Here is a 13,356-nt window from a genome sequence, read left to right as displayed (position 1 = left end):
TGACACGTGTAATATAAGAACATTTTCTATGAAGGAAAGCAAGAATGAATGTGCCCTTGGCTTTTGGTTTTCACTGTGATGCCATTTTGGGGGATCTTCACATTTCCAGACCATTCTTCAAGGTCATGGCAGCCTGCTGGATGCTGGTCAGGCTGGATTCCAGTTGGAGTGAGATAAGTTTCCAGAGGCTCACTGTACCAGTTTGACAAGACAGGAAGAACCCACCCCCCTGGTGCTCAGAGGGGCAGTGCTCAGGTAGGATGTGGAAAGGCTCACCCAAGTCACACTTCTCTCCAGGGTGGGTCTGGTTTTGGTTTCTCTGCTCCAGCCTGCAGCAGGCCCCAAACCCTCTGAGGCCAGTGGCCAAATTGTCCTGGACACACTTACCTGGGGGGCAACAACGGTCCCCATTGCAGGTCCGAGTGCTTTGCCTTTCCCTCCTTTCCCCCTTCTCTTTTGGGGGACTTTTTGTAGGGGAGGAGAGAAAGACCCGAGGATTCCTAACTAGAAACATTGGTTGGGATAGTCTTTGAGTAGGCAGATGTCTGACCTGGGTCTGACCAGGTCACTCGGGGCTGAAGCAGAAGGAGCTGGCTCTCCTCTGAGTTTAGTGAATTAGCTTTCCCACAAATGGGGTTAGACCTCAGACAAAACCTCACCCATCCCTCTTCGAGCCACCTTGCGCAGACTCCCTAAAGGGCCTCAGATGTGCCCCGGCCTGTTCTGGTGCTTCTGCCCTGAATGTTGCTCTGAGCAGGCAGTGCGTCTGACGACTGTGTCAGCCCAGGCCCAGAGTCAGAGGAGACTCCAGGTAAAGGGAACTTGCAAAGGCATGTGGTCCAACAACTTAGGAGAAAAGGGGTTTCACCCTCCGTGTGAACATCCCTATGCATTGCAGGCCCTGCCTGTGACTTGGGGGCCAAGGGCATCATCAAATTATAAATTGGTGTGAAGATGCTTTTGGAGGCATTAATGGTGGATGGTCAGTAGCATCCAGAGCTGGTTCTCTGGGGTTCTTCCCACCTCCCTGCTCACACAGAAGGCTGGTATCTCCATCACATGTCCAAGAAGTGACTTGCCTAGCCAACTCCAGAGCAGAAAGCATTGAGGGTCCTAGACCCTGGATAGAGCCCTCTGCTAACCAGGATACCCAGGCTTTTAGGTGACAGTGCTTGAGAGTGGAAGCCCCTCTGGTGGCTTAGTATAAAAGAGATCAGCTTCAGGTTCCTTGCAAAAATTCAGGCTCCAATCAGTAGAAGGTATGTGGATAACTGCCAGGAAAAAGTCACCAGGTCTGTGGTAGCCATGGAATCATACAGCTATTTCCTCAAAAGAACTTTTGGAGCTCCCCTGACATTTATGCTAAGGCCACACTTTCCCCAGACTGCTTCCATACTATAACTGAGTACAGTTGTGCAGCTAGAGCTGCACCATTTCTGCTCATTGGAGGACTCCTTTAATCTTTGCTTGTACTCTCTATTGGCCTGGTACAGACTTTATCATTATTGCTCTACAGTCTGGGACTCTTCCTGCCTGACCCTCCCTCCTTACCTCTCTTTTCACAGGTGTGAGACATGCATCACAGTCTGAAGGCTCTCCCCATCTCCTGCTCCTTCCCCTTGTATCTTTCCTAGGTGTTTCCCCAATAAATCTCTTGTATGTCAACTCTTGTCTTGTATTTGCTTCCAGGGGGGCCTGAACTGGTAACAGGGTCCGGGTACTTTCATAGATGAGAGCTCAAGTTTCACATTTCTCAATAGTTGTACTATTTTTTCCAAAAGGCAGGCTAGTATAATAAAGAGCTTAACTAACTGTGTTCTCGAGTCCCAGGTCTACCACTTTTAGCTCTGTGTCCTTGGCTTCTGTGCCCCTTTTCTTAAAAGGGTATAATCACATTACTTTCTCTTATGGTTGTTGTGAGGTTTATGGGGATTATTATACAGACCGCTTAGTGTCTCACACATATTAAAAAACATCAGCTGTTTTACCATCTTAGATTGATGAAGGTGGAAGAGAGGAAGGATATTACTAGGTCCTGTAGCTATTGATGAGTTTGGCACTGAACTCTCAATCCGAAGTTCTGGAGTTCTAAGTATGTATGCTTTTTGATTTTTAACCTAGAAGTTAAAATTCAGGTTCAGGAAAACACATGAACCAGTTCAATGGCATGATTGTGTTCCCTTCCTTCAACTCCATTAGATGGGTAACTCCCAAAATGAGAATGGTGTGATCATATTGTCCCTTTTCCTATACCGTATCCATTAGACAACTTATTCTGGAATACAGAAATGGCACTGAAGAGCATACCTGTCTCTCCCCTTGTTACATTTACAAATGTTCTTTATGGTAGAGAGTGTCAAAGGTATGTTTTTCAAGGAAGGGAAAAGGCAAGATGGAAGGAAGGATGTTAGGAAGGAACCTAACATTTGCTTGAGTGCCCACTAAGGGCCAGATGCAGTGTTTGGTGTTTTGGTTTGAGTCTCTTGAAACCCCATAAGAGGGGCACCTGGGTGGCTCAGTAGGTTGAATGTCTGCCTTCCATGCAGGTCATGATCTTGGGGTCCTGGGATCGAGCCCCTCGTCAGGCTCCCTGCTCAGTGGGCAGTCTGCTTCTCCCTCTCTCCCTTTGCCTCCCCTCCCAACTTGTGTTCCCTCCCCACACTCTCAAATAAATAAAATCTTTTTAAAAAACCTGTAAGAACCCTGTAAGGCAGGTAGCAGTGTTTCCTTACATGAAGAAGAAACAACTCGGGGAGTGTAAGTGTATTTTCCAAGGCCCTAAATCTAGTAAGTTGTGGAGCCTGTATTCTAACCTAGATTCATTATACTCCAAAATCCATACTCCTCTACCATTTATTTTTTTTAATTTTTTTTTTAAATTATATTATGTTAGTCACCATACAGTACATCCCTGGCCATTTAATTTTTTAAAAAACTTTAGATGGTAACCTTACAGGACTGGGAGATTGGTTTAAATATGCATGAGGGATGTTAAATTGGAAGTTTCCTCTTTTATACCAAGATTCAACAGATATGAAATTCTAAAGCCAGGTTTTCAAATGAAATAACCAAGCAGCTCTAAAACCTCCTCTAAAAGGAGGACTACAAGGGTCAAGAGAGAGGAGATATGGAGAAGGAATTTTTGTGAGGAGGATTTCTTTGGAGTGGCGTCCAAGGGGGAAGAGTTGGGGTGCTTTCTCCCAAGGCTTCAGCTGGACCCCAAGAAGCTTGATATGTACCTCCTGGAGTTTGGAGGCACAGTGAAATGGGATCCGAATCCAGCATGAGATATCTTATGGGCTAGAGAATGTGACTATGGTGATGGTGGGAGCAAAGGAGAGGGGACTGTGCTGGGATGTCTATACTCCCAATTTGTTGGGGGCAAAAGATACATGGGTGTTTCCCATGTGTCAAAGTGGGTCATAAGGGAGAACAATGTTTGGTATTGAGGGGCCTGCTGAAGAGAACTGTTTGGGGGTGCTATGGATTCCATCAGAGAAACTGTACAGAATGGACAGCTGGAAAACCCAGAGCTGAAGAGGAAACAGCAATAGAATATTTAGCTTTTGACACAAGAGTTGCAGTGGGAGGGGGAGCTTCAGACGAGAGTCCGCTTTAAACATCAGCTAGACCCAGAAAGCATGAAGCCAACTTACTACACAACCATAAAGAGCTTTCTGTTTACTCCCTCCCTTCAACCCCAGACAGGCCTGAAGTCAAAATTAGCAAGCTGGGGAGGATGGGGAGAAAAAGAAACAGAGCACATCCCCTACCCCAAAGGTGGGAGGTCCACCTGAATCTGGTGCTAGCTGACGGAGGAAAGGTTTAACTCTAAATTGAGTTCGGAGGGTTCTTTTTTATGAGGGACTGAAACAAAGCTAGATTTATTATTTAGAGTGACTGAAGGGCTCTTTGGAGTGAGCAGCAAAGCCATGGGGCCTGGGCAAAACTGAAAGTATTGTCTAATACTTCTGTCTAGGAGCAAAGTTGCATTTTGGTTCTATCTCACCAGTTGTTCTTGCTCAGTAGACTACCTCTGCTTGGTATGATGTTTGTGAGGTGCCATGCTGCTGTGGTTTTGCATTAATTTTGCTACACCAGCTTTCTTTTGCTTAGTATTTACCTAATACATATTCTTCCATCCTTTTATTTTGAACTTTGCTGGATAATTTTAAGGGCATCTTTGAGAAAAAGCATGAAACTAGAGTCTGTGCCTTGAAAAAAAATCCAATCTGAGATTTTCTTTTACTATGAGTTTAATCCATCTGCATTTATTATTATTGATGTAGATGCATTTCTGTCTTCCTGTTTTGTGTTTTCTGTTTATCATGTTTTTTTTTTCTTTGCATTTTCCCCTTCCTCTCTTTTCCTGCCTTCTGTTGAACCAAGGGAGTATTCTTTGGAAATTTGAAACTTACACAGTCTATTTTTATTTTTTTATTTGATAAACACATTCTATTTTTAACCTTTCAGTACTTAAGATTTTTTTTCTAATTGTTTAACTATATTTTTAAACAAAATATAGACTATCTCCAACTTCTATCCTCTTCCTTAAACACTTTTATGTTTTGGATTTTTTTCAAAAAAACGTAGGCATAATTTCTGATAACTGGAATTTCTATATACAAACTATTAACCATTATTGTTCATAGTTCATGATGCACGTTTAAATATATTATCTCATTTGATTCTAGAAAAAGTGTTACCTTCATAATGAATTAATGAATTAAAAAAAAGAAGTCAAGAAAAGAGCTCTTCCTTTTTCTTTGATAGAGAGCAGGGGGAAGGGCAGAGGGGGAGAGAGAAAGTCTCCAAGATTTTTATTTATTTGACAGAGGGAGAGAGGGAGAGACAGTGGGAGCTCGAGCTTGAGTACAAACAGAGGGAGTGGTAGGCAGAGGGAGAAGCAGGCTCCCCACTGACTGAGCAGGGAGCCCCATGCAGGGGCTTAGGACCCTGGGATCATGACCTGAGCTGAAGGCAGACGCTTAAGCCACTGAGCCACCAGGCACCCCATGAGCTCTTCAATTCTTAATGGTATCCTTAAAGTCCCTTAAACATCTGGAGACCTCAGGTTGAGAACCACAGATCTTAGGAATATAGTCATCACCCTTTCTTTTTGGGAAGGGAGAGAGGAGAGAGAATTACCATGTTTGAACTTTTATTCTGTGCCAGAAATTTGCCTTAGGCAAAATAAGCCTTCTATTTAATGGCTACCTTCTTTGCTTTCTAGGTGTTTTAGGGGTGTCATGAGTTATTTCACAACATGCTTCTGTACCAATCTACACACATTCTCCTGGATGGAAAACAGGCTTATTTATGTTGATAATGATATTGATGAAAACAATAAATAACAATTATAATAACTATTTATTATGGAACCACCACTTTAGCTAGGCGCTGAGTCTCATGGGGTAAACTCTCAGATCCACCCTTCAGTTTTAGAAGGGAAGCCATTTAGTCATCAAGATGGCTAGATGAAACTACACCACCTGTGTAGTTTCAAAATAGAGACACCTGCTAAATCAACAGAGATTCTGGTAACAGTTTGCATACATTTATTATAATTGCCCTCTTTTTTATCAATGGGATGGCCTGGTTTAGGTCCCAGTAACGTACTTTAGGCCTCTCGAGTATTCCTAAGGTGTTGTCTTTAAAAAAATAAAGCAATTAACAAGAAGAAATCAGCTAAAGCAAGAAGAAACCGTATATGAACTTAACTGGAAATTACTGAATTATCAGTCATTGGGATATTAACATGTGCATTGTGTTCTTTAATTTTTCTCTCCTCCCATTTCCTACAGAGATCCAGGAGAGGGAGATTTGTGGCAGAGCTGGAAGTAGAAGCTGCTTGAAGCCAGTGGCTTTTATGTCTTGAAAAGAATATTACTTGATAAAATCAAGCCAGATGTCCCTGGATGGGAATGGAGGGCATCTGAAGGCAAAAAGAGAAGAGAGGTCAGGGTTTGTGGGTCCTTCTTATAGAGACATGAGTATTTTTCCGAATCAGGATCCAAGGAAGACGATGGTGGGCTCAGGAAAGCTGGGCACCTAGTCTTGCCAAAGATTCCCCTAATCCAGAGGGCTGGATAGAAGCAGCAGGAGCAATGGAGCTGAAGAAATCGTGCCAATTCAGTAAATGAACATCTGATCCCTAACCCGTGTGAACAGGTATCTGATGACAGTGGGAATCTCATGCTACATCAGACCACAGCATGTTTGTACAACTAATGGGGACAGGGAATCCCTAATAACAACGGAAGTGGATATCCCACCAACCTGCTATAGTTGAATGTCAGGATCTTATTTATGTTCATTTAAAGGCAATTTTATTATTTTTTTAAAGATGCATTTACTTGAGAGAGAGTGCCAGTGCACACGCATATACATGCAGGGGGGAGGGGCAGGTGAGAATCTTCCAGCAGACTTCCTGCTGAGTGCAGAGCACAGATGTAGGGCTTGATCCCACAACCCGTTAAGATCATGACTTGGGCCAAAACCAAGAGTCGACGCTTCACCAACTGAGCCACCCAGGTACCCCTAAAGGCAATTTTAAAATGTGATATTTCTAACATGCTCAAGCGTGTTGAGCTAAGCTCCATCTGTTTGCTAGGCTTCCTATTCAAAGTTTCAAATAACGAAGGAAACAAACTCTTATACAGTGTTTTGTGAGTGTTATGAACTATTACACAACTGTCCTCTGAATGTGTGAGTCCGTAAGAACTCTTCTAGTTGGCCAGGCCCTAGGTCCCTTAGAGGGCATAACAGTTCTAAGACTATATGGCAAGGTATGAACTATGGTTATTTCAGGTGTGCATGTGCTAGAAATCTCTTAGTTGTCCTCTCTGATCCATTTTTCCTCCCTGCTGTGTCCAAGCTTACCATGTAGATTACATCAAAGGTTTTCCTTGCCCTTTGGCTTCCAGTTTGGTTAAAGGGTAATACCCAGAAGAATGAATTCAGGTATTTTTTATGCCCCCATCCTGGATTCTCTGAGGTCTCTGAGCTAACTGCGTCCTGAAGATCACAGCTGCTGTCTGATGGCCCTTTCCATACAGCTGTCTACCAACCAGTAACCACTCCCTCCTCCCTCATCTCCTCCCCCTTCTCACTGCTCCCACTTCCTCCCCTCCCCTGGTCCTCTCCCACCCCTCCTCCACACTCTCTCCTTCCACTCCATCCCCTCCACCTGCTCCCTACTCTCCTACTCTACTCTTCTTTGCCTAGAGGTAACACCATATGGCAGGCCGAATTGTGTCACCTCTAAAATCATATTGTGAAATCTTAACCCCCCAGTACCTCAGAATGGGACTGCATTTGGTGATGGAATCTTTGCAGAGGTAGTTAAGTTAAAATGGGGTCATTAGGCCTCCTCAGAAGAAATTAGGACACAGGCAGGTACAGAGGTAAAGACCATGGGAAGTCATAAGGCGGCGGCTATCTACAAGCCAAGGAGAGGCCTCAGAAGAAACCAACCCTGCCAACACCTTGATTTGGACTCCTAGACTCCAGAGCTATGGGAAAATAAATTTCTGTTGTTTAAGCCACCTAGTTTCTGGTACTTTGATGTGGCAGCCCTAGCAAATGAATATACACCATGACTTTACTCCTCTGTTAACAACTTGGGAAAAAAATTCTCTATTAAACTTCTCAAATCATCTATTTTGAATCCCGTTTATTTCCTGCTGGGACCCTGATTGATCCAGTAGGATTATACAGGGCTCTTATTTCCAGATTTGTTCTTACTGTATTTTCCAAAATTTCTGCAGTAACCATGGAATACACTTTTTTTTTTTTTTGCTAAAGAAGTAAAAAACACTGTCATGGAACAAAACTTGGTTTGGGAAATTTCCATATAGAATGGATTTATAATCATAGGCATCCAACATCAACCCTCCTCCACAAATCCCCTACTCTAGATTCCCACTGTTATGTCTCAGGGATTATGAAAACAGAATAGGACCTTAATGTTGGAACTAGGGAAAGCTGCCATCCTTGGTCCAAAATCTACAAGTACTTCTGATAGTGGTATTTCTACAAGTATTTCTGAAGGTGGCTGCCCATGCTTCCTTTTGTGGGAAAGAGCAAAGCTCTGCACAAGTGTAAGGGGCTGTTATAGTACCCACTAAATTTTCTGTTATGCCAGCCCAACTTATAGGAGCAAGGAGCCTCAGGAACAAAACTGGCTCTTATAAGCAGCACTAGAAAGCAATTACACTCTGAGAAGCCACAGTGAGAGGGCAGGGGAGGAGAACTGGCATGACAGCATACTCCTGGTTGCCACACCCAACAGAAAAAGGAATTCTTTCACTGGGAGTCAGAACTCTCCTTCGATACCATCTAGATCTTTCCTGAGCCTGCTGACTTGTCAGCCTCAGTGATATTAAAGGCACGCTGCAAAATACTTGCTTTGAAATTTAGAAACAAATTTTATTTAAGATCTGAAATACAATTCCTAAAATATCAACTTCTCCAGAAAACCGTGGCTACACAATAATGCATTGCCTCTATCATGTTAGAACGTGCATTAGACTCAAATACAAAAACCATGAAACAAATCACCATCCTTCAACAATTTGAGCAAAGATAGAATGCCTAAGGAACAACATAGATGGACTTGCAGAGGATGGGCTGTTTTACTTCAAGCACCATAAAAAAAAAAGAGCACAAATGCATGGGTTTTCAGGTATATACATTAAGTTGAACCTTTGGCACTAGGAATCAGGGCATTTTGTCACGTAGCATTAACACATATTAGAAAATTGTGTAGTGTCAAAGGGATAGAACCACCAGCATTCAAGCAATGTTGTCAACTAGGCAATAAAATGTTCTACTGAATGTTTCTTCTTTGTCTAATTACTGCGTACACTGGTAGCAACTTTGAAATGAGAAAAGGAGCTTGCACTCCTTTCATTTTCTGTTTAAAACAAAACAGAAAACAAACTGAAACATAAGCCCTGTTATACATTAACAATTTTAAAGAACATCAATTATACAAGAAAAAGACTAAGAACAAAAAGAGTGTTTACAGATACCAGACATAACAGCGAGTGGTCAGTAGACCCTCACAGGGCTTTGCGGTGGTACTCAGCCGAAGCCACTTTGTAATCACTGGCAGTAAACAGAGATGCAGCATTCTTTGCCAGATATTTTAGGAAATCATGCAAATAGCCCAACAATAATGCAAGGCTCTTCTCATCAAGGGGCGTATACGCCAACATTGCTCCGATTCTTACAAATAATCTCAGTAGGTGTGGGGCGCCATAAACCTGGGACATTGGCGCATCAGGGTGAGCCAAAAGAATTTCTGCATACTGGGGCCTCTCAAATTTGTAGAGCAGCTGAGTGCCCAACATCACATTGAAATACTCTTTTATTCCTGCCACAACCTCATTAACCGCATATTCCTTATTATCAACATTTCCCTGCGACTTCTTGCAATTTGCATACTCTTCCAGAATGGCATCTACATTTTTCTTAGCAGGGAGTTGAAACAGCTGCTTCTGCCTGGTAACTAAGTCCCAGTCCTCAACAAGCCATGGTTTTAATTCTTCGGGAATCTTCACTTTAACTTCCATTCTATTCTTAAATGCCTCCTCACTTTCAACAGTGGGATCTGCCCGGGCCCTTTTCTTCCGAGGTGGCTGGGGTGCTTCACTGGTACTGCCACCATCTCCGTTTCCAGGAGTCTTCTGCTTGTTCTTTCTTGTCTTCCGCACGGATCCCGAAGGGGGGTTCTCTGCAGAGCGACCCCCCCATCTGCCTGGGAGAGCCGGTTCCAGATTCTTCTGCTGTGGACCAGCAGTCTTCTTTCCTGAGGAGGCCCCTCTCATCTTACTTCTCTGCATATTGCTTCTAGTTGGTTTTTTGAAGTTGTCTTCTTCTGCAGATTGTTGTCCACGAGTTTGAGAACCCTGCTTTCTGGAACTCATTCAACCCTGTTTTTATTCCAACCACTGTAATATATAAAGGATTTTACCTGGTTGTTTTCTTTTGTGACCTTTACATGCACTGCTTCATAAAGGCCCACCAAGTAAAACCCAAGCTATTCTCTTGGAATTTGGATTTCAAATCCTAGTTCAGGATCATTAAGTGACTTACTACCTCCACCCTCTCTCTGATCTTCACTACCAACCACTACTCTCACCCTATCCGATCACTCATCAGACTTGCCCATAAGTTAGTTTTTTGGTGCCACTCTAAAGGCAGGAATATAATTTTGGAAAAAGGATGAATTAAATGGAAAAGAAATGGCAGAAGGCAGCAGAATTAAAATTAAAGACTCTGAACAGGAGAAATGACAAGATGAAAGAAATAAGAAAGATTAGTTGACTGGAGGCAAAATGAGTAACAGTAAATGTTTTTGTAGAAGTCCAGGTACGCCCGAACTAGGGTGATGACAGAGTCAAGAGAAACCAAATCTAGAACTTGGTAAATGAAGAGGGAGGAGTCAAAGGTGGCTCTGTAATTTTAAGCCTGGGTAATTAATGAATTAATAAAAATACTGATTTTAATGGTTAGTTTAGAATCAGCAATAAAGTAATAGGAAATAAATAATTCATGCATTCAGTTAGTAGACATATATTAATGCGTATCTGCTTTGGGACAGATACTATGCTCGGTGCTAGGGATTCAAATATCTAAAATGGCAATTAAAAAACGAGGTTAGTACAATGACAGTTATAGGCACAGAGTACTTTAGAGCAAACAAGAAATGGTACATGACACCACTTTCAGTATTAGCTTGTTGGAGGAGGTGATAATCAGTGAGGGAGAAGTCAGTGATGACTCCCAGGTTTTGGGAATGGGTGATTAGGTCATTAATATTATCACCAAATGAGACTGCATCTAAAGAAAGAGGAAGTGGATTAAAGAAGAAAGAAGTTCAGTACTGGATCTACTAAGTGTGAGGTGTACAGTTGGACGTTTAATTTTAGAGCTCAGGTGAAGGTCAGAGCCAGAAACAGAGATCTGAGAGTAATCATCATACAGCTGCTACTGGAAGCTATGAAAGCCATCAAAATCATTCATGGAGAGAAGAGGAAGAAAAACTGAACCAAGGTATGAAATTCTGGAAAAACCTAAGAAGAATGATATTTAAGGGGTGAGGAGAGAGACCAAAAACACAACAAAAATGGTCAGAGGAGCCGTAGAAGAATTAGGAGAATGTTATTTTGGAAGCCAAAGAAGTTGAGAGTTTTAAGAAGGGCAAGGGATAATATTCAGTATAAAATGCAGCAGAGAGAACTAGTAAGCTAAAGATGAAAAAATAGTGTTCTATGGTTCTTAGAGTGTGACAGACGAAACAATTTTTCTGACTTACATAATCCTCTTCCTTCTTTCCCTTCCAAGAACTCCTAGTGTTTTCCCAGATGGAACCTCCTAGATCTCCTGGGATGGTCTGGAAGGATGAGGTGGGAGACACAACCTAGAAAGGAAAACAGGTATCTGCAATGAAGATGAACTGTTGTGAAATAATACAGAAAAAATAAAAGAAATCTAATTTTTGACCATGTGGTTTACAACTGTAATAACACAGAAAATATATGAGCTCTGCTGTTAGACATACTTTTGCTTCAATTAGGCTCTCCCATTTATAAATTGTGAGGACTTGGGCAAGATGTGTAAGCTGTTAGCCTTTTTCTCATTGATGGAATGAGGCAAAACTATCCCTTGACTTCACAGGTTCTTCTTCAGAACTTCATAAATACAATTTGGCTAAACAGCTAGCACAGTATCTTGCAGGAATACATGTGAATATGAATACAAAGATATTCACTGCAGTGGTGTTTTTAATACTGAAGGCAAAGAAACACCTAAATACTCATCAATAGGGAAATGGCACTACAGATTATGTATGCACACTATGGAAGAACACTCAAATGAATTAAGCCGAGAACCATGTACAAATACGGAAAGATGCTCGTCTACATTATCAGGTAAACAGGCATAATGGATAAAATGTACAATACCGAAGAGAGAGCACAGGTCGAGAAATAACTACCAGTCCTATAGTTGTTAGGCACAGTGAGTGTGATCAAATTCCTGTTTTAAACTGGTATGTATAAATGCATAGGGAAAGTATCTAGATGAATCAATACCAGACTGTTAAAATGAGGGTAACCTCTGGGAAAAAATGAGGGACGATGGTGCATCAGCCCTAAACCCGGTTTCTCTGGTAACTAGGACTTTCACCCATATAAAAAGCCCCTCGGCCAATCCCTAGCCCTTAAAACAATGTGAGCAGGTGTCAGGGAAGCCTTGAGGGGGAAAATAAGAGGTAAGAAACGCAAGACAACTAGAGCCTTGAATCAGGGAAACCAGTTATTGGGAAAAGAGGCCTGAGAGCCAGAGCTTTCACTAAGCAAACGGTATCCTTTCACTGAAAGGACACAAAGATCTGCATAAAAAAAAAAAGGGCAAAGGTGGTCCTCAGAGAGTATCAAAATCTGTGAATACGGATACTGACCCTGTGGGAATCAGAAACCTTCTGCCTGAGAGGGATAAACAGACACATCTGTGAAGGATTAGACAGTGGCAAGTGTGTTATGGCATTACTCTGTAAGCTATTGAGCTTACAAAATGGATGTTTCTAAAAAAATATTCATTGTGACCCGGACAGAAGGGGACACAGTATCTGAGGGTATCAATACTTTTAAGTAATATAGGTGAAATTCAGAAAACCCACCTCAGAGCTAATACAGTGCAGTTTCCACAAAACAAAGGGGATAGTTACAATACCAACTAAAGAAAGCAAGATGGCTCAGTGCCAGCCAGACTGTGTAAAACAGAAGTGAGGCCAGGCTAGGCTGGATGGGAAGTATTTTGGAAGTCTCACAGTTATCAGCAATTCCTTACTGAGGAGGAACTTGAAAATGACAGCTGAACCTACTGTACATCCTCGGCATTGATCACATATATTCATTCATAGGAAAACTACAAAAAGGAACTCTACCTGGTTCTAATTAACTGGGTGAGTTCTATCATTCTCTATAAATTCTTCCATCACTCATATAAAGTCTCAAAGAAGTATCTGACATTATACAGAAAAATACCTGCACAAGTCAAGTCTGTGACCAGTGAATAAAGCCACGGAAATAGCCTTTATAAAGTTGTCTCAGTACCTTTATTTTCATCTGAGTATCCTACAGATCAAACAAGCAACTATTACTACCTGGAAGTCAGAAGCCAGACATCAGAAGAGAATACCTGTCCTTTTGATGTCTGGCTCCTACTTGTAATGCAAGTTTCTGGATAGCTTTCCACTTTGTACCTCCCTTCCCAGTTTAACACTGTTCCATGATCAATGACAGATGTGCTGTGCACATTTGTTTAAAAAGTTTGCACTACAGATTA

The 13,356-nt window shown here is 42.0% G+C and overlaps 1 protein-coding gene across 2 annotated transcripts in view; it reads right to left on the bottom strand.

The window, feature by feature from the left end:
- Positions 1–8,405: 8,405 nt before the first annotated feature.
- The window catches only part of MORF4L2 (mortality factor 4 like 2), a 12,390-nt gene continuing 7,439 nt past the window's right edge, over positions 8,406–13,356 (bottom strand). For both annotated transcript variants that reach the window (XM_008704182.2, XM_008704174.2), the window contains exons 3-4: positions 11,324–11,428; positions 8,406–9,956 (exon numbers count right to left, since the gene is read on the bottom strand). In XM_008704182.2, the coding sequence (XP_008702404.1) occupies positions 9,066–9,932 (867 nt within the window). In that variant the 5' untranslated portion in view covers positions 9,933–9,956; positions 11,324–11,428 and the 3' untranslated portion in view covers positions 8,406–9,065. The remainder of the gene's footprint in view (positions 9,957–11,323; positions 11,429–13,356) is intronic.

The sequence above is a fragment of the Ursus maritimus genome, assembly GCF_017311325.1.
Source record: "Ursus maritimus isolate PB19 chromosome X unlocalized genomic scaffold, ASM1731132v1 scaffold_X1, whole genome shotgun sequence".
NCBI classification, from domain to species: Eukaryota; Metazoa; Chordata; class Mammalia; order Carnivora; family Ursidae; genus Ursus; species Ursus maritimus.
The sequence above is the reverse complement of the archived record's forward strand: the minus strand, read 5'-3'. Positions and strand labels throughout refer to the sequence as shown.